General features: G+C 40.8%; 2 protein-coding genes across 3 annotated transcripts in view; both read right to left on the minus strand.

Annotated features, from left to right (window-relative positions):
• ptprq (protein tyrosine phosphatase receptor type Q) overlaps positions 1-8,342 on the minus strand; it is a 39,828-nt gene extending 31,486 nt beyond the window's left edge. Inside the window, exons 1-8 of the mRNA XM_088417023.1 lie at positions 8,283-8,342; positions 6,455-6,566; positions 4,512-4,620; positions 4,314-4,428; positions 2,256-2,325; positions 1,976-2,175; positions 323-554; positions 63-191 (exon numbers count right to left, since the gene is read on the minus strand). Of these exons, the coding sequence (XP_088273149.1) occupies positions 63-191; positions 323-554; positions 1,976-2,175; positions 2,256-2,325; positions 4,314-4,428; positions 4,512-4,620; positions 6,455-6,566; positions 8,283-8,342 (1,027 nt within the window). The remainder of the gene's footprint in view (positions 1-62; positions 192-322; positions 555-1,975; positions 2,176-2,255; positions 2,326-4,313; positions 4,429-4,511; positions 4,621-6,454; positions 6,567-8,282) is intronic.
• Positions 8,343-12,000: 3,658 nt separating this feature from the next.
• The window catches only part of otogl (otogelin-like), a 29,783-nt gene continuing 16,929 nt past the window's right edge, over positions 12,001-24,854 (minus strand). The window contains exons 23-45 of one of the 2 annotated variants that reach the window (XM_088417081.1): positions 24,311-24,831; positions 23,142-23,319; positions 22,909-23,051; positions 22,112-22,135; positions 21,936-22,028; positions 21,572-21,761; positions 21,278-21,495; positions 21,075-21,216; positions 19,597-19,782; positions 19,115-19,327; positions 18,457-18,561; positions 18,274-18,381; positions 17,928-18,029; positions 17,425-17,529; positions 17,301-17,341; positions 17,143-17,209; positions 16,827-17,005; positions 16,431-16,535; positions 16,222-16,341; positions 15,202-15,247; positions 14,598-14,669; positions 13,274-13,353; positions 12,001-13,185 (exon numbers count right to left, since the gene is read on the minus strand). In XM_088417081.1, coding sequence (XP_088273207.1) covers positions 12,985-13,185; positions 13,274-13,353; positions 14,598-14,669; positions 15,202-15,247; positions 16,222-16,341; positions 16,431-16,535; positions 16,827-17,005; positions 17,143-17,209; positions 17,301-17,341; positions 17,425-17,529; positions 17,928-18,029; positions 18,274-18,381; positions 18,457-18,561; positions 19,115-19,327; positions 19,597-19,782; positions 21,075-21,216; positions 21,278-21,495; positions 21,572-21,761; positions 21,936-22,028; positions 22,112-22,135; positions 22,909-23,051; positions 23,142-23,319; positions 24,311-24,831 — 3,239 coding nt within the window. In that variant the 3' untranslated portion in view covers positions 12,001-12,984. The remainder of the gene's footprint in view (positions 13,186-13,273; positions 13,354-14,597; positions 14,670-15,201; positions 15,248-16,221; positions 16,342-16,430; positions 16,536-16,826; positions 17,006-17,142; positions 17,210-17,300; positions 17,342-17,424; positions 17,530-17,927; positions 18,030-18,273; positions 18,382-18,456; positions 18,562-19,114; positions 19,328-19,596; positions 19,783-21,074; positions 21,217-21,277; positions 21,496-21,571; positions 21,762-21,935; positions 22,029-22,111; positions 22,136-22,908; positions 23,052-23,141; positions 23,320-24,310; positions 24,832-24,854) is intronic. The other variant, XM_088417082.1, reaches the window with a different exon arrangement.

Consider the following 24,854-nt stretch of genomic DNA (forward strand, 5'->3'; position numbering starts at 1 on the left):
GGGAGAGTCCGTCAAATTACTTTTCACTGCTGTCAATTCATGCAGAGTCAATATGTACCGACCTGCTGGCCCGTACAGAAAAACCACGTAGGTGAATTTCCCAGTGATAATGGTGGGAGAGTTCCAAGCCAGGGATATCGATCGAGACGTCACGTTTAATACAGAGAGGTTTTGTGGAGGATCTTCTGGGGCTGTAGTGCACACACACACAGAAGAAAGATTTCTCCTCAAATATTGGAAAAACAAAACAACACAGACGAGGTATTAAATCTGTATTGGGCACTTGAACCTGCCTATTAAAAAGATTTTTTCCCCCCAGTACCTGATTCTGGCATACGGACCATGGTGCCGGTGATCTGCCCCTCCCCCTCAGATGTGAAGGCAGACACCTCAAAAAGATAAGCGGTGAAAGGCCGAAGCTGATCCACCCCTACCGAGATGGGTACGCTCCAGGCGGCGGCCGAGGGCACGGCGGTGAGGGTGTAGGGCGGGGGGGACACCGCCGTTATTTCCAAAGGGCTGATGGTTGCTCGAGACAGAATATCTGCCGCATCCTAAACGATAAACACGCACGTGCAAAATCATTACTGCTATTAATTCCACCATGTAACCAAACGATCAATTTAAATGCGCTCAGTTATTTATTGACGACAAATGTCGTATACTGTATTTAGTATAAGTATTATTGTCATCTTTTTAACCTTTAGCAACTTAGCAGTATATTTACCCTTTCCAACTTTTGAGGTCATTACGGTAATCATATTTAACATGTTCATTCTTTTGCATAGTGAGTCTTTTTACCTTGACTCGCTTTTTAGTATTTACGGTTGACTTGTTTTAACCTGCCCAACTTCATGAAGTATTATCGTAATATTCTTGTCCTTTGAGGCATTTATCAACTTTTGAGCTTATTATGGCAGACTTTTATTTAAAATGCTATTCCATTTCATTTTTACTCTAATTTAAACCTGCCTAATCTTGGGTGTTTCTACTGTCTTATATTACCTTGGCCAACTTTTGTAGTATTTACGGAAGTCTTTTTTTGTTTAAATTTTTTTTTTATGATTCTTTTTTTCTTGTAGTCTTATTGTAATCTTCCCAAACTTTGAGGCATCACTATTACTCTTTTATTTACTCTTCCCAACCTTTATTTATCATTATAGTATTCCTAACATGCTTTAACTTTTGCATTTTTTTACGGTAGTTTAATTTTAACCAGGCCAACTTTAGAAATATTTATTGTAGGTTTATTTAAACGTGCCGCCCTCTTTTTTTTTTTAATCCAAAGTCTTTATATGATCTTGCCGAGATTTGAGGCATTCCCTTGTATTCTTGTTTTTATTCTTTCCATCTTAAGGTAGCGTTATATTTATCATGCACAACATTTGCATTTTCTACATAACTTTAACTTGCTCAAGATTTAGAGTTTTACCTTGCCTAACTTTATAGTATTTACTCATTTTCACTTGCTTGACTTCTTCTTTCCCCCACAGTTTTATTGTAAACCTTTGGAGGATTTACAGTATTCGATTTAACCTTTGCAACTTTTGAGCTTATTATAGTAGTCTTGTATTTAAAATGCCCAACTTGAATGTTTTTAATGGTAGAATTTTAACCAGCACCAGCTTTTCGGGTTTAAGTTGTCATATTTGCCCGACTTCTGTCGTATTTATGCTCGTATTATTTTAATTTTCCAAACTTGTTTTTTTTTAAGTTCTGTTTAAAATCTGTGAGAGTTACAGTTTTTCTTTATTTATCTTTTGTAACTCTTGAGGTCGTTATGATAGTCTCGTCTAACACGCTCAACTTTTACATTTTTCGTAGTATAGTTTTATAGTCTTAAATGTAACCAACCTATAACCACCCACATTTTGACAACTAGATCTTATTTTGATCAATGTGCCTCGGCTCAATAAGGGTTGGAAAACAGCGATCTAAAAAACAGGCAAGAATAGGTCGGTGTTCTAGGGCGCACATTGCAGTGAGGCAGCGCCCCCATCATGATGTCCTCGGCGTTGACCTCCAGATTGCGCACCGTCTGGCCCGTGCGAGTATGTTTGGCCTTCACCGCAAATTTTGTGATGAGACCGTTGATGCGGCGTGGCAGGAACCATTTGACCAGCACTGAGGTGTGATTCTGGACATAGGCCGTCAGGTTGGTCACCAGGCCTGGAGCTAGGATCGATAAACACAATTGGACACATTATACTTCCGTAGAGATATTTATTAAATGGAGTGTGTGCTTGCGCGCTTACGGGACTCGTTGGTCTTGGTGTAGACAGGTTTACTAAACGGTCCCATGCCAGCAGAAGAAGAGGCTGCCACCTAAAAACACGTGAATGCTTATAATGTAGTGATGACTCCCATGAAGTGCAATCAAACAATATATCAAGAGGGACGTAGTAAAACGTCTCTACAACGGAACCTGCATGTGCAAAAATACCCCCCAGTGTGAAAAAAAATCATGCATTGAAGCCTTTCCTTCTTTCTTACTTCCCCATACAAAGAAAAAATCCTCTTGTTGCATCGTAGGAAATGTGTCTTTTTTTTCTGCATTTGCGTTGCACTGAAATTCACTACAGCGAAAACAAGTGCACGTTTTGCTGCACTTTATACTCGGAGCGGCTTTCCCTCGCAGTCAGACTATATCCTCCCATACTATAGGTGGCAGTAAATGGACTTTATGGCATACAAACAACACTGGACTATAACAGAGGTAGCGAATACTAGTCGATTCAAACGATCTTAACAGACTCCTCTTCTCTCCTCAACGTGGCGCTCGCCAGGAGTTGTTTACAGTATTTAGATCACGCTATTCCCTTTCAGCCAAATCATAAAGGTGTTTGTACCGGCAAACTCCCATAAGCTATAGTTCGTCTGCCATGTTTTCAACTCATAAAGGAATTCCGGAAGATAGCGCTGGGAAGAATCTGGCCCACATGGACTTTTCGCAGAGGGGCGTGGTTGCCGAAATAACGTCATTTTGATGCGTGGATCATTTTTCATGAAGTACTGAAATACTACAATGCATAGATGGAATGTGTGCAATGTCGCATGTTTAGAAAATATTGTCACATGACCAGAGCTGTTTACTTTGTGGTTGCACTTTGAAAGAAAGAAATAAAGCTCCCAAGCAAAAGGTTAGTAAAGTATGTTAAATAAACATAGAACAAATATTTTTCATACACATGATCTTTAAGATGATATGTTTGCACTTGCTCAAATTGGTTTGGTGTGTTTTCACAATGAGTAATTACAATTACAGTGACACACCTTTTCATCAACTATTTATTTATTTATTTATTTATTTATTTAAGTTCTTGATTATTTCAAAGGGTTATCAATGGCATATGATTTGGATGTTTTCACATGTCCAGGAAAAATTTGGGCTTAAATGGGTTCATTGGTGTTTAAAAAAAAAAAAAAAAAAGCCTTCTAGGTATCATTTAACAAATCCACCCTGGAAATACGATGCACACACGGAACTAAATAGAATAGGTGCACATATAATCACAGAGTGTGCCACCAAGGCTTTTACATGACATTTGTATAAGGGTCAGTGTGGGTTAATGAATTCTCCAAACTAACGAGCCCTGTCACATTCATTCGGTCATAACGGACTGTGAAAAGAGCCCCGGCTGATCCATAGCTCTGTTTACCTGATTAATAATGCAATCGGGATCAATTACAGACATTGAGCCTGATCGAGAGTCTGTTTGCGGGATCGGACTGAGACTGCTGTTGAACACATTCCAGGTAGACTTCAAAACAAAACTGTATGGGGATTCACTTCACTCCACTTATTAAACCACGCAAACAACCAACTCACACACTTTGTTCGCGAGGGAGTAAGAGAATAAAAAGCAAAAACAACTAAAGAATATGCAACTTGAGACTGAATGGTGAAAACTCACTCGAGGAACTAAAACCTCAACCGCTTCGGTCAAAATACGGATATGTATTGGAATCCTAATAACAGGGGTCCTCCGTATTGGGTTTATGGCAAAATTCTCCAGACAGGCACGGCTGGATGTGAAAAAAAGTTACCAGTCTTTTTGGATGGCATGGGACGCGCGACCGACACTCAGACTCATGCGACATATGAGCTCAATCACAAATTTCTGAGTTCTCATGCAAACGGTTGTCATCGTGGAGAATTTGGCATCTCGCCTCGATGAATTGATGAATTGAGGAATTCTGCTAGATGTAGAACCCCACCATTGACGCCCATTGAGAGACTGATGTTGTGTAGTCTATCAATCATGAATATCATTATAATAATACCAATCAGTAGCAACAGTAAGCACAAGTACCTGAATGTGGTACGTAGAACCCGAGGTGAAGTCAAGGAGCAGAGTCTCTGGGACATCCAGCTTCTTGGACACATGTGTGAAGTCAAGATCCGGGTAAGGACACACTTCTTTGTACCTATGAAGTATTAAGGCGTCTCAGCACACATCTTATTGATATATCCCGATATAAGATGCGTTGTTAGATATATTAGAAGATACCTGAAGATATATTCATCAACATCACTGGAATCGGAAGGCATGGTCCAGGAGAGTAGAATTCCATCAGAGCCCACAGGATGACCTTTGAGGCCTGTGGGTGGACCGGGAACTGGAGAGCAACATTCAATTCATATTTTTCCCTTTCTCTTCATGTTTTTGTCCTGTTTCAGTCCCCACATAATACATCGGATATTCACCGTACCAAATTCAACATATGCCAAAAAGTCACGCCAACTGGTTAGCTATTCTACTCACTCAACATACTTAAAAGTTTTCTCCCATTTCAATATTTTACATTAAATATTTCCCCATTTAGTTTCAATGGGACAGAGTTTACAGGTACAGCGTTTTACATACTTCAATACAACTCAACATCATTGCATTAAATTCTGTATCTTTCGTTTAAATCCCTTGGTGGAGTCGCTTGCTCACTGATCAAGGGGCCGGTGGTTCAAATCCCGCCTTGTAACGTACATTGATTACATGTTCATGAGCAAGGCACTAAAATATTCCTGAATGGTTCTTCCAATATGAATGTAGATTCATTCATTTTGGAATTAGATTATTCAATATATATAATTGAAACATTATTTTTGCTTCTGTAGCGCAATTGGTAAAGATTTTGGCTCTGTAAGGCAGCTTTTCCCCCACTTTTTATTATTTACTTCTCATTCAAGGTGTTTTTTTTTTCCAGAGCTATTTGCATTTTAGATTCTCACTTAAGGCATCAAAAATATGAATGAAAATTCTGTTTTTTTCAATCAGATTAACAGTTGAGTTGTGCACAAGCCGGATTGCCTTTTGGACAACCAATAAAATTCATGTTATAGACAACTGTCAAAAGTCGGCAGGAAACTATCAGCTAATTAAAGAAAAACAAGTGGCTATCACTACTTTAAGAAATTGAATGAGTATTTTTATTATTGCATTATTTATATTTAACGTACTTTTCAATTTGATTTCAGAGAATTCCACATCCTTGCCACATTTCACAATCAGCTTTCCGCATTCACATGCAATTTCTCTTCAAACAGTTAAAAAAAAATTCATATTCACAATGTATTTGACATTTCCAAATTACATTCCTTTTACCAATGCTGTTATAGCACCTGAAATGGTGTGCATTTTAATCACTATAAAGTTGAAATGAAATGATCAAAATGTACTTTTTTTTCTTCTCTCACTGCCAGTAATTTCCGTGTTATTACTGACAGGTAGCACTTGAGAACTCAAAGGACAGCATTATTACAACAAAAGAATAAGTATGCTAGCGAGAGAGTATGAGTGCGTTTGCGCGGATCTGAGACTTCACTTGAAAGTGACATTTAAGAGTCGCTGCTGAGCCATTCATCACGCACTTCAAACAGACAGAATTTAACACATTCACTAATTCTGACACATTCTTTTTTTCTTTAATGTGATGATGACACACTTAATATATAATTGAATACATGTCTTTTCACTGGAGTGCTACTCTTAAAAGGTACAATATTTGTGTCCTGAACCCCTGGGGGAATTTTTGACCCAACTCTGGCTTTTTGATGGTTTTGATGTGTGTGTGGTATCAAGGGAAAAGCAGACAAAAAACTCTAGGAGGCTAAAATATTGCATAGATTGTCAAAACATGATGACTTTCAATATGCTGTCCTGCTGTCCCTTCTAAAGTTTTGCATTAATCCTTTCAATAGCAACTCGCCAATAGAATTTTTTTTGATGACACCACCAAAACTCCCACGTGGCGCTGGCAGCCAATTTATGAGATCTGCAAGCCTTTCAATGGCTTAATGATTGGCTTTGCCTGGACTCCCATAATGCAAAAGGCTTTCAAAAGTCAGAATAACCTAACTTACTAAACTGACTGACTTTGAAAGGGTAAAAAAAAAAAATATATAAATAACATGGTGCGAAAGAAAGTACACATGACCCAAATGGACAAATCTCACCGCTCTCATTGGTGTTGATCATGCGGCTGACTCCCGGGCTGATGATGGTTGAAGATGCGGCAGTGGCAGGCAGTGTGTACTGTGTGGACGGACTCACACCATCCGCATCAGTCTGAGGAAAACAAAACACACATCACACATCAATAAAAATAAGCATCGGCATGTTCAATGATGTGTACTGTGATCGTTAGGGTCTAAGCATCTGGGTATGTGGACCCCAATAAAATTACTTCCTTATTATTATCCTTCTTCTAATGAATGGATCACCTTTCTGAAGGCCTCAGTATGCCTGAAAACTGACCAAATTTGACATTTTGATGACATTTCTGGGATTTGAGAAAGATTGAAGAATTCCCTCAAATGTAACATCAGTCTTTGGTGATTAATTCAAGGATTCAACATGAAAAATGAGTTTGAAGGCTCTTTCTTTGCTGTTAGCAGCTTTATTTTACATGAACTCAAACAATGAGTTATCTTAACAAAAGATGAATGTTTTACGATGCTGATTAGGCTTATCACTGCTAGATAAACATCTGTTTTTCAAAGAGTATACAACGCAGAACTTGATTTATGTAGGGAAAAGCAATACGCAATTTGTCAGAACATGAGAGGGGTTGGGAGCAACAATAAAGCATAAAAGCAGAAATAATAAGCTGCGGCGGCAAAACGTGTCAGGAAAAACAACGGCTTGTCAAGTAAAATGAGCGCTTCGAATGAAAAAGCACTCACACGCAAGTGCACATCAAGGCAATAATTGATTCTATTTGTAAAAACACGTTGGTAAAGAAGGGAACAAATGTGGACACTTCATCATTTGATAATTGTAACTTAGCTATTATTGAAACAGCATTATGAACACCTCTTATGCTACATAGATTCTAAAATAGAAACTAAGCTAGCTAGCTAACGATAGATAGATAGATAGATAGATAGATAGATAGATAGATAGATAGATAGATAGATAGATAGATAGATAGATAGATAGATAGATAGATAGATAGATAGATAGATAGATAGATAGATAGATAGATAGATAGATAGATAGATAGATAGATAGATAGATAGATAGATAGATAGATAGATAGATAGATAGATAGATAGATAGGCAGGCAGGCAGGCAGAATGCGTTAAAAGAATTATAAGTCCAATCCATTTACGATAGATAGAAACCTACATAGCTAGCTAGCTACCTAGACAGACAGACATACCTACTACATAAATATACAACATAAATAAATAGACTTTATGGACTAATACGAAAATAGACATTGTGCTAAAAAGCACAACGGTCAACTCTGTTTAACACAGACAGACAGAGAGACCATATGGGCTAAAAGAATTATATGACCATTCCATTGACCATAGAAATACTCTATAATGACATAGCTTGCTAGCTAGCTAAACAAACAGACAGACTTACATTATAAATAGACAATATAAATAGATAAACCATAAGAGGTTTCAATATGGGCTACAATATGTCCACTCCATTTAACATACATAGATAGATGGATGGATAGATGGACAGTCCACTCTAATTAACATTAAAGGTGTATAGTTTAGCCTTGATTGTGTTCTTTTTCTTTTTCTTTGCACATCTCATTCAATGTTCCATTTGTGTCGGATAAACAGTTCTTTTCCTTCATTCACTGCCATCCTTGATAAAATTTGACTTTTGACATGTATACTTTAGGTTTACAAAGATAGTGAATGAGCCAGCCAACTAAAAATAGAACTTCAATGGTAGTGCATGGGTGAATTAATAAATGTTATATAAGTGGGTTTTTCATAAATACGTTCCAAAATAAATCCTGACATTGTGCCTTACCTGTGAGTGAACGAGAGCCATGCAGAGTGCGGGCAGCAGGATGCGATAAAAGAAGGCCATGACGGAAAGCCCACTTAGAGGTTTAGTTGAGTCACGCCAGAGTCAGTTCAGACCTACAAGCTGCGCCATGCCGTGACCGAACCTGGCCGAGTTCATCATAGAATAACTATCCAGAGCGCATTCCAAAATGTTTGGCGTTAGGGACAGAAAACAGTGAACGCTTTCATTCATATGAAACATTCAGCGTTGAGCTCATGAAGCCAACTCAATAAGTCATGAGATGTATTACTCACCTGCATGTGTGTGTATGCGATGGGTAGGGTTACATAGAGGGAGGGTATGGAACACCTGGTAGCAAGAAAGAACCACGAAGGGGTGGAGCTTTGCTGATAACGTGCCGTACAATTCTGCACTGTAATACTATGTCTGACCAATTCCGTGCCCACACACTAACGCTACTCACTCCCCTCGCACGAGTGGACACTTAAGAGAAAGAAAGTGGAGACATCATTGAACATCTGAGAACTGGGGGTGCTTGACTGGATTGCTTCGTACTCGGTGTACCCGTGGTGACGTTCTTGAAGGCCGAGCAGCCCAGAAGTGGCTCCCCTCATTCTCTGGGCACTTATATCGTAAGTGCAGCCCAACTTCCAGCACCGTTACCATGGCGACCACTCTTCCTTCGGTACGCTGAATACGCCACTGGTGACGGAAGCGTTGGCTACGGTAACTCTGCGGAAGTCGCCAAAGGCCGCGTTCTAGCTCACGAGAGTGGAGTAAAGGTGTAGAACATGGCGGGCGGCACACTCATACAAATATGGTCATTTTGGGCCTACAGCGTGACAGTACTAGGTCATGAGGTTATTATTTTAGGTGGGTTTTGATGGAAAACCCTATACTGCAAAAGCAAAACTTGACCCTCAAAAAGAGCTTGTAAGGTCTTCCAAAATGGTCCCATAAGTACAAGAATTCTCCACAAAGACAGTAGAACTCGTAATTTGGTTCCAACCATGTAGCAAACACCAAAGGCACACACACACTTTTTCACAAAACCAGATTTACGTCAGGGAAATTACTTTTGAATTATTGATGATAATATGAATTTTCGACAGATGTCCATTTTGGGATTTCTACAAAAACAGACTCCTCAAGTTCTCAACTCTCATCTCACAGGAGCCAAAAGGTTCAAAAAAGAAATCAAATTGTATAAAAGTAAGGTATTGGAAGACAATGTTGTGCACCATTAAAAGATGAATGCACCAACATTTTAAACACGTTTTTCTCAAATCTAGGGAATTCAACATGATTCAAACTACTATGTAACTTCGTCAGCTATTTAAGCTATATGTGTGTGTTAGAGATTCAAAGATTTATCAGCAACTAATCGATTATCAAATGAATTGAAGTAGGGTTCGAATTATAATTAACTATTAGATAGATAGATAGATAGATAGATAGATAGATAGATAGATAGATAGATAGATAGATAGATAGATAGATAGATAGATAGATAGATAGATAGATAGATAGATAGATAGATAGATAGATAGATAGATAGATAGATAGATAGATAGGCCAAAAACAAGCAAAGAAACACAAACGCACACCAGAAGATAAAGTCATAGGCACGTTCAGGGAGGGCATGCTGAAGAGCGCGCTTGGTCATTCTTCCTGGCTATTGCTCTACGGGGATCATACATCTTTAAAACGCAGGAAACTCTATCTGTCATTTGCTGACGGCGGTTGCTTAGTAACAAAAAGGTGAGCCCCGAAAGTGACGCAAACGATAAGAAGACTTTTTTTTTCTGTCAACAGATGACATCGTCAAGTAGCGCTAGATGGATGTGCCGCCCATCCTGGTGGGGGGTCCCCAAGTGACAAAGATAGAGGTCGCCGCTAACCTCGTCAGCGCCGATTCACGCTGCGCCTCGGGAACTCGAGACGAAAAATTGCGACAGCATAAATGATTACTTTGAGTTTAAACGTTTTCTTTTCAGTTTGAAAAAAAATTACTCAAATTTAAGATTTTGCAAAAGAAAAATCAGATATATGTACCGTATTTTCCGCGCTATAAGGCGCACCTAAAAGCCTTAATTTTTTTAAAAAGCTGATGGTGCGCCTTATAATCGGGTGAGGCTTATATATGGATCGATATTGAGATTGGGATTGGTAGATGGGGAATGAACTGATAAAGTAAGCTTTACCTGTTTCTTTTGTGTGTTTACAGTTGAACAAGGTTGCTCATGTTGACATTGAGTTATTATGCTATTGAGAGTTTAGAGTTATTGTTTGAGTTATTATTGTTATTACTTTGAGTATTACTATATTGTGATTGAAAAAGTTTTGAAAATATGTCATTAATTGAGGGTGCGCCTTATAATCCGGCGCGCCTTATATATGGAAAAAAGTTTTAAAATATGTCATTAATTGAGGGTGCGCCTTATAATCCTGTGTGCTTTATAGTGCGGAAAATACGGTATTTTTTTTCCCTTTATGTATTAAGAACTTTAATGTCTTGTAAAAAATCTTTTCAAAATGGGAAATAAACATCCATTCATATTTGGGTCATGCTGGTGCCTATCTCAGCTGCTGTACACCCTGAACCGGTTGCCACCCAATAGCAGAAGCACATATAAACAAACAACTGTTCACACTTAAAACCACACCTAAGGGCAATTTGGAATGTCCAATAAACCATGTATGCTTTTGGGATTGGGGGGAGGAAACCAGAGTACCTGGGGAAAACCCACACGGGCACGGGAGAACATGCAAACTCCACACAGGAAGGCCAAAGCCAGAATCGAACAGGGTACCACAGAACTGTGAGACGCCCATGCAAACCACTCTTCCACCATGCCGTCTGGAAGCAAACCAAAATCATAGTATGATATTTCCACAACCTGTGTTGTTCCTTTTGGAATCATTGACAGAAACATCTCACGATTATTTTAATAATCAATTAATCTGCTGATGAATCGCATTTTAAAAAATACATGTTTTTCATTTCCATTTGTTTATTACAAGTGGGATTTTTTTTTTTTTTTTTAATGACCAATACAAGAACACATTTTTGACGATTTGCTGGTTTGTTCTGGCAGATTAAAAGGTATCAATGTGATGCTGTAGCTACCGTGTCCTGCGCCAAACACCTGGAAATCTAAACCCCCTAAAAAAAAAAGAAGAAAACTGCAAACTTCTTACCAGGTGGTATGGAACAAGAGGTCAAGCCCCAGGCTTTGAGAGATGCTCACAGGTAAGCAAAACCACCTGAGGAGGAGCCAAGTCACAGTGGTTGGGGCTAAATAAGACGTGATGAAAACAAAACAAAACAACCTTACCAAGACGAAACTGGAAAGCAACGAAAGACCCTGCGTTATACCCTTTGAAAAAGTTAGTCCATCTGGATCAAACTTGCAGTCTTCTGGGAAATCTTCCGCGCTTGCTGTGCTCACCCCCACAACGGCGCACTGATCTACAACAATACCAAAGGAAAGAAAACTCCACAAAATTCAAATCCACTTTGCGTGGCGCACAAAACTGAAGAAGTCAGCTGTGATATGGCAAAATACCCAAAGAATCCAGAATTGTACCTTTCACAAATTACATTAGATCTCCCCAAACCTCAATCCCACCTCATATAGTGCGGAGCCAGTGTCCTACACTTTAATCATAACCATAAACCTCAGAACTGAAAATAATCATGATTAGGCAGCTAACAAAAGTTTTACTCAGTTTTTTAATTTCACACTTGATTGGTGAGCAAGCACTTCAGAGTCCTACTTATTTGTAAACAAGCAATAAAAAATTTAATTTTCCATAATACGTCCCCTTTGACGCATTGTATTATCTTCCAAATCTAACAGGCTGTAGGACTACAGTTGTTGAGTATTTCTGGGATTTGCATAGCATACAGTAAATTCAAAAACAGAATATAGAATATTGGGACTTTTGCTGAAAAACAAATATATACACACAAGACCAACTAACACATTTGCACACAATTATACATGACCGTTTCTAAATACATTTTTGCTGATCGAAATTTTTTCTGTAATGTAAATTGTGCTTAGCAGAACACTCATTTCTTCTAGAGACATAAATCTTAGACAGAAATCCCCCCCTAAATTTGAGCCTTAGAGATAAATTAACCAGTTGATAAAGCACATGTGATTCATCGTGGCTTGTTAAAAAGTGATCAGTAGGAACAGCAACTATTTCAGGCGTTCTAAATCATAGTCTTTCAGGTTCATTTACATCTATCACGTCAGCCAATGTGAAGCACTTGAGCACTGCTAGCTAGCAGCTAATTTATGCAAGACTATAACCGAGTCAGTGGCACCGGTAAACACTGTTAACAGGTGTCGTATGTCAATGTCAATGGAATGGAATCCTTTGTTAGCGACCTGAATTGGCGGAAGAATGTGATTTCGGAACAAAGTTGTGTTGTTTGTATCAGGAATCGGGACCATCAGTTTGAGTTTCAATAGAAGGCAAGTCAAGCCGTTACGCCTACGGTAACAACTTCAGAATAAAAGCATTCCAATACATGTGTGCCCTTCTATTATTTTGTAAACTACGGTTTATTTTGAATTTCTACAATTGTAACGAATGTTGCGATTGAATTTTTTTTCCTGACGTGTATACTAGTAAGCGATTATCTGGGGCAAGAAAGAACCGTGGAACCGTGGACCTCCGATTCAGTTCAGTTCCACTGGCAGGTACAGTCCAGGGGTTCTTGAAAGCGGTATTCCACGCTGGTGGCATTGCGCGTGCAGTAGAGCGCCACCGAGCGGGACTGCAGTCCGTTCTCGCGGCAGCACTTGCAGAACCTGGCGTGACTGTTGATGTTGAAGTTGAAGATGGTCGCCGATGGACATTTGCCGTCACAGGAGAAGACGGTCACCTGTAAACCATGAAGACTAAAATGTGCTAAGAACCGGCGAGTGTCTGAACATTAATCGGCGATATTTTGCGTTGGTGTGTTTTCTCACAGGTGTGTGGCTCCTGCAGTCATCTTTACGTATGGTGGTCCTGATGGCCACTCGCTTGCATGTCTTCCCGTCCTCTTTGCCTGTGCTCATGGTCACAAAAAACCACAATCAGAGGATGAATCACTCGCAGACATTTTTATGGTTAAACCCGCAATTGTTATACAAGGTGAATTGGATTTCATCCGAATTGATTTGATGTACAAATTATGTCTGTCCTTCTGAGCCTATTCATTTGTGTCCAGTCTCGTGTCCATTTTGCCTCAGCAAGACAGCAAATTACGTCCAACCCAAACGCATGAGACATCATTGGACAGGCCGGGGTGTCCTTTACTGGGGACACTAGGTCTTAGTAGGGTAGCTCAAATGAGTCAAAATATATAGACCAAAAACCACAAATGTGTAGACACAAATGAATAGGTTGGATGTAAATGTAGTTACGACCTTGTCTTGGAGTACTAATATACTGTACATCTTTTTATTCCTCTTTATGTATTATTGTAACTAATAATTATTTTAATAATTGTCTAATGAGTCACTTGTTTTGTTGATGAATCAATGAATTGGATTCTGTTCATTCCCAGACAGTTATCAAATCTGACATTTTGTGAAAAAAAAGCCAAAACATAAATTTTAAAATTTCAGAAAATAGGCAAAATTGTTGATCATTTATGTCCATAATATCAAGCAAATTATTTATTTTTGTTCAACACAAACATAACCAGTCTTTCATGAAAGACACAAATTGGATGATATCCAGTATTGAGAAACTGAACTGCAGCATTATGCAATTTAAAAAAAAAAAAAAAATATATATATATATATATATATATATATATATATATATCAAAAAGAAATATTCATAAATTTGGTAGTCAGTGCACTATTGATTAATCGTCACATCTCATATAATCTTATATTTCAAAGTTTGGTTTGCTGTAGTCCCTTCTTTGCAGTTTTTACTTGGTGCTGTAAAGTCATTTAATTACACTCGACATATTGTGATCGGTATGAAGCAGAAGTAAGCATCATTGTGTGTATATAGATTTATTTTGGCTCTTGTATATTGTTAAAGTGAATGCGCACAGTTAACGCGTACCTCGGCCGGTCGGTTATTATCGTTGACACAAATGATGACGACGAACACACAAATAAAGACACACATTTGCACAAAGACTGTATTACTGGCCCTGTGAGGACTATTGAACTGCTTTGTTGCCCATCAGCAGGTATTTTATTGGCGGGGTGCTTAGACTGAGGATTGAATGTGAGGAAAATTACAATCAATTGGATCAGGCCTTATCATCTTATATAATGCAGCACGTACCTGTGTCACAGTTAGTACTACCAGTGGGGGTAACGGGATTAACGGTAAGGGGTAAAACACCCACTTCAGCACCTGGTGGCATCATCAGGACAGCAAAAGAAAGAAAGCGCCAGGAAAAGACAAAAATCATTACAAGAAAAAAAAAAAAATCATCAAGAAGTCAACATGGCACAGCAACAGCTCACATGCGCATGGATTTTGCTCTCTTTTTCACACCTCACCGACAAAAGAAACCCAGAATCACATAATGGCTTAAGAAGACCAGAATCTCTGTGCCAGCTCGCAACTGCAAGGTCAAAGCAGGCAAGCGGTGGAAAAAACAAACAAAACAATCCACTTCAAACCACCCGAAGCGTACCATTACAGTATCGATGCGGGGATGATTATAACTTCCACTTTTTCCGGCTGCCAATCAACAGACAAAAGCCGCAGGTTGTGGGGAAATGGGAAAACAGGCCAAGCATCAGGATTGATCGCCGACTGCTACAACAGGCCGCGCACCCCAACCAAAAAAAACCCCGAAAAAAATTAGCCGATAAGCCCATCTGCTGTCAGGCAACAAGGCGCTCACCCTTCACAAGCATGAATAAACGCAGGGACTCACATGTCTTGCAGCAGCCGTCTACGTAGCTCTGAACCACACCGCCGTTCTAAAAGTAGAGAATACTTGTCACTTATCTTTAACTCGATCAATCCCAAGCACATATTTAGACGTTATTTATAGTCCGGGCATTCAATCCCACTAGACATTCATATTCAGTATATATTTACAGTATTTTTTTTCAATTATTAGGGCATAATTGTTATCTAGTACTGAATAGGTATTAAATGATCAGATTTTTACTACTTGAGTTAGATGTATGCAAGATCATTGGATCAAAACATGAAAAAAAAAATGGATCAAAAACATTTGGTTGGGATGATTGGTGGGATACTCTGGCTCGAAAAAGTCTACACACCCCTGTTAAGATGTTCAGAGGTCACTATATGAAAATATCAGAAAAAAACTACAAAATAGCTCGGTAGCACAGTGTTTAGTACGTCCGCCTCACAGTTCAGGGACCTGAGTTCAAATCCACCCCGCTCCAGCCATCCTGTGTGGAGTTTGCATGTTCTCCCCAAGCCTGCGTGGGTTCTTCCGGCTTCCTCCCACACTCCAAAAACATGCGTGGCAGGTGTATTGGACATACTAAATTGTCCTTAGGTATGATTAGGTGCGTGATTGGCCACGCAATTGGCTGGCTACCAGTTCAGGGTGTCCTCTATCTACTGCCTGAAGCTAGCTGGGATAGGCACCAGTAAGCCAGCGACCCCTGTGAGGATAAGCGGCTCTAGAAAATGGATGGATGGAAGCCTAGTAGAATTAGCCTTGGCTGCAGTCTAAGTGTTATTTCTTACATTTTCATTTTACCTGAAAAAATGTAATTATCACAAAACAATTTAAAATTTAAGAACCAAAATTTCACTTTGAGGGACCATCTCTCAGATTCAACAGAGAGGATTTTTTTTTTTTTTTTTTAAATCACATTTTGGTTTACTATTATGGGCTATTACAGGCTGAAGCAAAATGTCCCAATTCTTTTGTCCATCTCGTGTAGAGCTTCAGATGCCTCTTTCCTCCAACCTGAATGCATTCGGTGTCATTGAAAGGCGGGCAAATCACTCCGGAGGCCAGCACCACGGCGCCCACAGCCGTTTCCATGCAGTCGTAACGGGTGCAGTTCTCCACCCAGGAGCTCCCCACCTGCACACACACACACACACACACACACACATCATTCCACTCAATATCACCTTTAAAATTGGCATTTTGTCAGTTTTGTTCACTCTCACAGCAAAAAGCTCTGTCGTTCCATTGTCGCTGGTGAAGACGCAGGAGACATTTTTACAGGAGCCACAGCACACCTGAGGGTCACTGGAAGATTCGTATACTTGGTTCTGTTCAGACAAAAGGGAAAGTCAACCCAATCTGTCTCTGAGTGTGAATTAAACGACAAAATAACGCATTTTTCGTGTTCAGTACAGTGACCAATGATCAATCACAGGTCAACTTGCAAATGTCACATGACTTCGATGTAAAGGACAAAATACCGCATGGGTTAAAAAAACAAAACAAAAGCAAGTCCTGATAAAATAAAAATGAAAATTAAAAAAAAAGAAAAGTCCAAAACTGTTATAAGCGTCGTGCTTACACCGCTTCAAGCCCAAATGTGTTCAATGCATACATACAGCTTCACACTGTTGTGAGCAGTTGACCGATGTAACCTCCATGGCGTAGAAGCCCGTGTTTGGATCTCTATGATGCAGGCAATGGACAGTATAGCACAACTGTGCCTCAAAGTACTGAATGAGGGACTGGCCCGGTCCCAGCACCGTCACCCCTTGGAAAAGACACACCTCTGCTTTCTCTGGAGCCAGGCACACACATGCATGAAATCAATAATTACACCGCAGGGGAATAGCAAATAGAAGGTAGGTGGGGTGCCAGGGATCCGTGAACGGACCGGCACCCCGCTGTGTTTCTCCATGCGCGCATTCCACTTACGGCACGCGTGTCGAGGACAGCCACAGTCGCTGCTGCCGATGTCTGGGACCTCGAACAGAACCTCCCCCTGAGAGAAGATAAAAGCCCTGACTAAAGCGATTGGGCTGTTTCGCTGCGAACAAAACCCTGCTTTGGAGTTTTTAATGCAGCTTACTTACAAGCTGGCACACTTGGAGAGCACTGTCCTCGCATTGACATTCTGGGGGGGATGTAGGCAAAAAGCAGGATGTGTGAGGTTCGAGCACAGGAAGAAAGGAGCTCGGAACTTAAGTGTTTATGTACCGCAGTGCTGCTGTGGACAGCAATGGCCTGGCGGAGTGATTTCGACCAATGTGCGACCTGGTGCACAGCTCATGGAGGATTTGGCACACTTGGTGACATCGCACACTGGAACACAGAAAAAATTTAAAATTATATATATATATATATATATATATATATATATAGATATAGATAGATATAGATATATATACACACAGAAGTAGACCAGTGCCTGATGAATGACGGACCAGAAAGAAAACTGTCAAATTTCGCCCTCTAATGGTGGCATAAGATTGGGCAAAAATACACTGACGGACCAATGACTAAAATTTGACGGAAAGGGGGCGGGGCTCTGATGAATGTCGGACCAGGAAAAAAATGTGAGTTGCCCACCTTTTGCTGAAAAGTTGATTTGAAAAAAATGTGATATGAACATCCCAAATATACATAAGCATAAGCACATACATTCACACATACCTATACAGTGTATACAAATACATAAAGACTATAAAGACTTTGCTCACCACAAAGGTATTGCGGACAGCAGCGGTGGGTGGTGTTTAGATCCACAGCCAGGACTTCTCCATGCGAGCAGGTTGGAACAGGCTGCATGCACGAGTCACACACTGCACAGACAAAACACACCTGATGGCTGTGCCCATAATAAACAGTCACACTTCTCCCTAAATGGGACACATTTGAAAAATGGATTTTTAATTGCTTGGCTACGAATTGTTGGGCGTCTGGAGTGCCTATCCACTCATTATGTGGGAAATTAACCACATAGATCTTTTGTGAGCTGCCTAGTTATAAAAATCTGTCTGTGAGCAAGAATTGTGAAGGTCAAATTGGAATCAATCTTTAGCCTACCGCAGAGGTAAGAATAGCAGCACAGTTTTTCCCCTCGGATCTCCACTAAAAGCTGGTCCGCCCTACACGTCGGAAAAGGGGAAGGCGGGCATGCTGCGGGGTCACACTCTGCGAAAGGTGGGTGACATAATGTTAAGGGAAATGCATGTCAAACAGATGGCGGCCAATGGCGCTTGATCTCACCGCATCTGTACTCCGGGCAGCAGGAGAGGGTGCTGTAACCGATCACCAGTCGGTCGCCGTCGTCACAAGCCGGTGCTTCACTGTCACATATGGTCATGTTGCAGTCTGGATGAATACAGGTGTTTGTTGGAATAGAGACAAACGACTTAACGTACGGCACCAGATGCCAGCGTTTACCGGTAGCTCGGGCTCTGTTATAGCTGCGTCGAAAAACGCTTTGCATTAGTTACGGCGTACATCAACAAAAAAAGGTTGAGAAAGGCTGTTGTAACTCATTTCTGGTTTTACTGGAGTCAGAAAATATTTATCCCTCTCCGTCCAGAATAAAAGTCATGTGTGTGCACATTTCAGCGAAACGATAAAAAAAGGTCCACTGGGAGAACCATAGGCAGAGTCTATGGCATTATCTCTGAAGTACAGGTATGCCTCACGTCAAGCTTTGAGGGTATAGACAGTTTGGAGGTGTGTGCCTCTAGCAAGAATGAATAACAACTGCGTAAAGTGCTTGAGTTGACAAAAAAAGTCATTTAAAATTCGCTTGCCCACCATCCGGCCTGGTTACACAGTTTTAAGTCATACTGGAAAAAACACTTGTTTTTTTAACACTAATCGCAATCAAGCATTTTCACCCGGTTTTCTTCTTGACACGGGAACTCACCGCAGATCTTCTTGGGACAGCAGGCGCCTTCCTCCAGCACATCCAGCACATACTCTCCCTGCCTTTCGCACATGGGCGTGGGGACAAAGTTGCAGTCCGGCTCCACGGCGAGCACCGAGCCGTTTTCCATGCACTTGTACAGACAGCAGCCTTGAGTCGAGCCGTTCCAAACCTCGCCGGGGGCCCGGGGTCTGCCTTCGTTATCTGTGCACGCTTTGAAAATAATTCGCAAATGAGCTATGTGGTCTTTCATTGCATTTAAAATTTGGAATTAGCACCTGGGTTTGAATTTGTTGTCACTGTACAGGCGTATAAATACGTCTATGTATGTAAACTTATGAGCACAACTGTACATGAAAGTTTTGAAAACATAACTGATGTATTTTCATAAAATGGTGTATATTGGTCGATATTGGGATTTGAAAAGTTTCAATTTTTCCCAAAATGACGGAAAACGGTTGTCGTTTTTGAGTGTGACTCACCGCAACGATCCTCAGTCACGCAGAGCGAGGAATCGGGGCGATGCAAGAGGGTCCCGCTGCGGCAAACGCACTCCTCCCGGATGAAGGCGCAAGCGCTCTCCTCGTAGTAGTCCCGGTTCTGACAGGTGAGGCTGGCGCAGGTCTTCACGCAAGGACGGTACTCTTTGCCGGGGGGGCAACGAAGAGCTGACAGAGGAGTGATGAGATTTGAGGCTTTGATCGATTCCGTGACCAAGCTTCAAACTTAATTTACACATCAAAAATGAAATCCATTTTCTCCATTTGGTAGCTAACAGCCAATAAGTCTGACCAATTGTCACATACTAAAAAAAAAAACAAAAAAACCCCACCAAAGTCTTAAATCTTCACAGTTAACAATGGTGATTTTTATTCCTGTTCGTAAAAGGAGTATATTGGGTAAGATTAGCATACGTCTGCTTTTTATTTTATGAAAGCCTGAATGGTCTGATAAACAATGACTTCTCAGTCATATTGATTATGTGCTGCAGTGTAGTTATCTTGATTAATGCTTACTACAAATATCACATATTTCACTGTTATGAAAGGTCCTTTCATATTCTGTGCGGAGCTCAATAATATAGACATTTATTAGGATAGATGGACAATCTAAGTATAGTGACAGCGCACGTACGATGTTTTTCACTCATCTAATATATTGCTCCTATTGATGCAATAATACGAAAACTAAATTATTCATTTGAGTGTAGATAGATGAAGGATATTGATATTCATGCAAAATTATATAGAGGAAATTTTGTTCATGTATTGTATAAGTATGAGCACTGCACTTTTTATTTTTGGTTGAAATTAAGCAAAGATATGGCAAATTTGAACATTTAACCATTTTGATTTTTTTTTTTGCCATAGAAAAATATAGGAAGCTATTTACTGGTTTATGTTTTCATTTAATTGTGAAATGAGGAAATAGGAATGAATAATGTAGTACTTTCAACACATTGTCAATGATGTTAATGACGATGGATGTATCGCTTTGATGTTTGTCGTGTTAACTGTAGATAAGATAAGTGCAGATAAGCTGCACTGGTCTATAAGTCGCAGGGCTCAAATCAGGAGGAAAATGTTGCGGCTTCTAGTCTGAAAAATACGGTAATTGCGATTATTATTTTGGACATAATCACTCGTGTTAATGAAAATCTGACCTCAAATTTTGGATTGCAGCGTTTAGCAAAAAAAAAAAAAAAAGGATCAAATCAGAAGGGAAAGTTCAGAGCTTATAGTGTAAAAAATACGGTAATTGTGATTATTATTCTGGATATAATCGTGCAGCCCTACTGTATCTCCGAAAATCACTTGCATTAATGGAAGTCTGACCTTAAAATTTGGCTTGGTGTTGTGCAGAAAAAAAAAGATCAAACCATGGCTCTCAACTAAAAAAAGCTCTTAAGTGAGGGCACTCTTAAATCAAGGCACCATAGTATCTGTGTGTGAATTCTCACGGCAGAAATTATGTCTCCTCCAGTTGATGCACACTTGGTGTGTGTAGCAGACAGCCACGTACGCCGCCAGGAAGTCACACTGATGGATTTTGTAGTGCAGGTCGCCTGCCCACATGATGTCACAGAACTGGTCCGGAGGAACCTGCAAAGAGAGCGCTTGTGTTGTAGCGGGGGAAAACAGTATTTGCTTCCAAATGGCACACCTTGCTATGGCACGGTGTGAAGGCTCTCTGGTGGAGCATGTAGAGGCAGATGGAGCAGTCCCCGACGGTGCAGTTGTCGCCGACCCTCCGTGTGTGTTCGCTCTCGTCGGGCGTGGGGACCCGCCAAGCCTGCAGGAAGAGCAACATGTCTCCCACCTCTCTCACCACAGTGCCGTTTGGCAACCTCAGGTCATTCTCCGGGTTGCCATCGCAGCAACCTGCCACGACGGGTAGACAAGGGGTCAACTCCAAATGTCAGCTCGTGTTTATTTGATTCCCCGTGAGCGGACTCACCGCACAGGCCTTGAGTTGGCACAGATGCTTCGTTTGGCGTGTTGTACTGCAGCGCTATGATCCCTGTGCTGTGATACCACTGGATACTGACTTGGCCAGGCGTTTTGATAAGATACATGGCGCCCGTGTCTTCCACATGAAGAGAGTGAAGGGAAAAGGGCACCCTGGTCGGCCTATGGTTCACTGTAACCTGAACATATACACAGGTTTCCGTAGTTCAACTAAATAAATGAAAATCATGCTGTCAAAGCATTAAATGTTCTACATGAGCTTCCATGATGTTCTTATTCATTGCGATGAACCTGGAAATGAATAATAATCACATAGAGGAAAGTCAATTTTATAGTCAGCGAAAGCGAGTTACCTTTCGATCCAGTCGATTGACGATAATATGGTCGGAAGATGTTGTGATATTTAATTTTTTTAAACACAGACCAGATGTTCCACCATTTGGACTCTGTGCGGGAAAGAAAATGAAAGCGCATTAAATTGACAACAATAACAAAACAGAATGGAACAAGCTGTGTATGTGTCACTCACAGGTCTTCTGATTGAGTTTACGCTCTGGAAGATAACAAAAACGACAACATATGAATAATAATACCGGCTGTTCTCAAAAATGACACCATTTAAATTCTGACTATGCGTAACTACTGCAAGTGCATACGTCCTAGGCAAACCAGTTTAAAAAGGTTCCATCTTAAAAAAAAACAAAACGTTTTTTTTTTCAAGATATTAAAAGAAATACATATATTTTTTTCACCAATTTCACAAGGATTTGTAAATGCTAACATGCACGTGTGAGCAACTATTAAAATATGTCAATTCCGCATTTAAAATACTAGTTGTTAAACTTAATGATCATTTCAGCCAAAATAAGCTAATATACTATTGAATCTCAAATTCATATTTAAATTTTTTTTTTTAAATGTGTATGTAAAATGTTCTCCTCGAGCCTGCGTGAAAAATTGTCAAATTTCACCCTTTATTGTGAGAATTCATCTAACTTCTCTAATTTAAAAAAGGAAAGCACAACTAATGCAATAATGTCTTGATAATGTCTTGATTAAAGTGTGTATCCTCTTGAGTTCCAGCCCATTCCTTTGTGTTCACTGCTGTGTCCAATTTGTTTCAGCGGGACAGCAAAGTTTATTGCATCCCACCGGAACATATGAGAAAAGGCCAGAATGTCCTCTGCTGATCACACTAGAACTTAGTAATGTAGCTCAAAAGAGTCAAAAGACAGATAGAGCAAAAACAAACATTACTACAGTGGACCCAAATGAACAGGCTAGGTCTTAGGAGGATATAATCAGTAAATCAGTGTTATTTATTACCTGGCTGGTTGGACATTTCTCTACCGTACCAATAACAGTCTCTCCCGGCAGCTTAACCAGGACGTAGGAGCCGTTATCATACAAGGCCACATTGTTGCCATCAAACGTGATCACGCGTAGGTCAGACATCACAGTGCAACGACCTGGAAAAACAACCCCTCTTGATCATCCGTCTTGTTAAATCGGCACCATCGGTGTACAGTATATCAATGAGCAACAATGCGGCTGCTTACAAGGGCACCGCCACTGTGGGCAGCAGGGGTCCATGTTGATGAGGACAGGCAGGCCTAGCAGGCTGCAGCCTGGTCGGGTCGTGTCGAAGCGGCAATGCAGGGATGCGTTATAAAGCAGCAGCTGCCCGTTGAAACAGATGAGCTCTGCGCACTCGTTGATACGATGGACGTATGGAGGCTGAAGCGATATGGTGCATGGACGTGTGCACCGTTGGAATGGGCAAAAAAAAGGTCAGGACAAGACAAGACACATTACGAAAGAACAAGGCAGGAGTAGTGTGCCAGGTAGTGCTACTCTTGTAATAAAAGGATGGAACAAACACCAAAAAGACAAGATCTGGACAATATAGAACAGGGCAGGCAGTATTTCACTGTGAGGAAAAGACACACTGAGTCGCAAATAGGACAGGACAGGACAGGAGTGAGCTAGGGAGTGCTAGCTAGAGTGTGTGAGGAATGGGTTCGACAATTACTACGTTGAATAGGACAATACAGAATAGTATAGAGCAGGACAGGAATAGGAAGCCAGGCAGTGTTCTATTCTGTAATGAAAACGATAGAACAACTACGTACTAAATAGGAAATGACAATATAGGATAGGATAGGCCAGGATTGGATAGGATAAGCTGTAGTCCACCCAGCGAGAAAAGGACACAATTAGTAGTTAACAGGACAGAACTTTTCCTTAAGGCAGAAGGATGGAACAACTACCAAATGGACAGGACAGGTCAGGACAAGACAGGATAGTAGTGAGCCAGGCAGCGCTAGTCTCTTTCACAAAAAGGACGGAAATACAACAAAATTGGACAGGACGGGTATTACTGTACACCCCGAGGGTAGCAAATACGACAGGTTCGTTAATCAAGCAATGCTCCACCCTGTGAAGATTTAGCACAGGGTGTCACATTTAACGACATGTGAAAAGTAGCAAACAGGACTAGGCGGGACAGGATGAGACAGGACGGGACAGGACAATCACATTTCAGATCTATCTAGTCTCAGGATGATTGTGACTATAGAATAGAACAGGATGGGATATAGCAGGACAGAGCAATCTCCATTGAATTTTATCATCTTAATTCTCAGGACGATTGTGACTTTTGTGTCTTCAAATCCAACAAAAACATCAAACTGTGCAAGGTGTGCTTGTAAATGTCAAGAAAACTTACAGTACATGGTGTTGTAGGGATGAAGACAGATGTGGTCGACACTGCCTCTTTTGTCGGTAAGCTGTCTTGACTTGTCAATATTTCTGTAGTCACCGGCTCGTTGCTTCTGTCACTCGGCGCGGACGTTGCCAAGGCGACCGTTGAAGCGTCCGACTGAGTTTGAGGAGGAGTAGCTGTGGTAACGGTCCTAGTTGCGGGGAAGATGACGGAAGGTGGTATGGACGGCGCGGGGGTTGATGACGCGATAGTTGTGAGAATAACCGAAGGGGTGGGAGTCGAAATGAGAGATGACGTGGTTGGGGGTGTCTGACTGGGGGTCCTCGGAGTGGTGGGCATCCCTGGAGGAGATGGACTGAAAGTAGTGGATGGCCTCATGGTGGTGGAAGTCGTAGAGAGGACTCTAGTGGTGCTCGTAGTTGTTGTGGTAGGTGTGTGTCTTGTTGTTGTCGGTGGCAACATTGTAGTGTTGTCGGGCCGTGTCGCGAATGCAAAGGGGGTGGGAGTCGGGGGTAGAGTCACGCCTAAAAAGGACAATTGAATAATC

The sequence above is a fragment of the Hippichthys cyanospilos genome, chromosome 6 (genome assembly GCF_059441005.1).
Source record: "Hippichthys cyanospilos isolate Australia breed blue-spotted pipefish chromosome 6, RoL_Hcya_1.0, whole genome shotgun sequence".
Classification (NCBI taxonomy): Eukaryota; Metazoa; Chordata; class Actinopteri; order Syngnathiformes; family Syngnathidae; genus Hippichthys; species Hippichthys cyanospilos.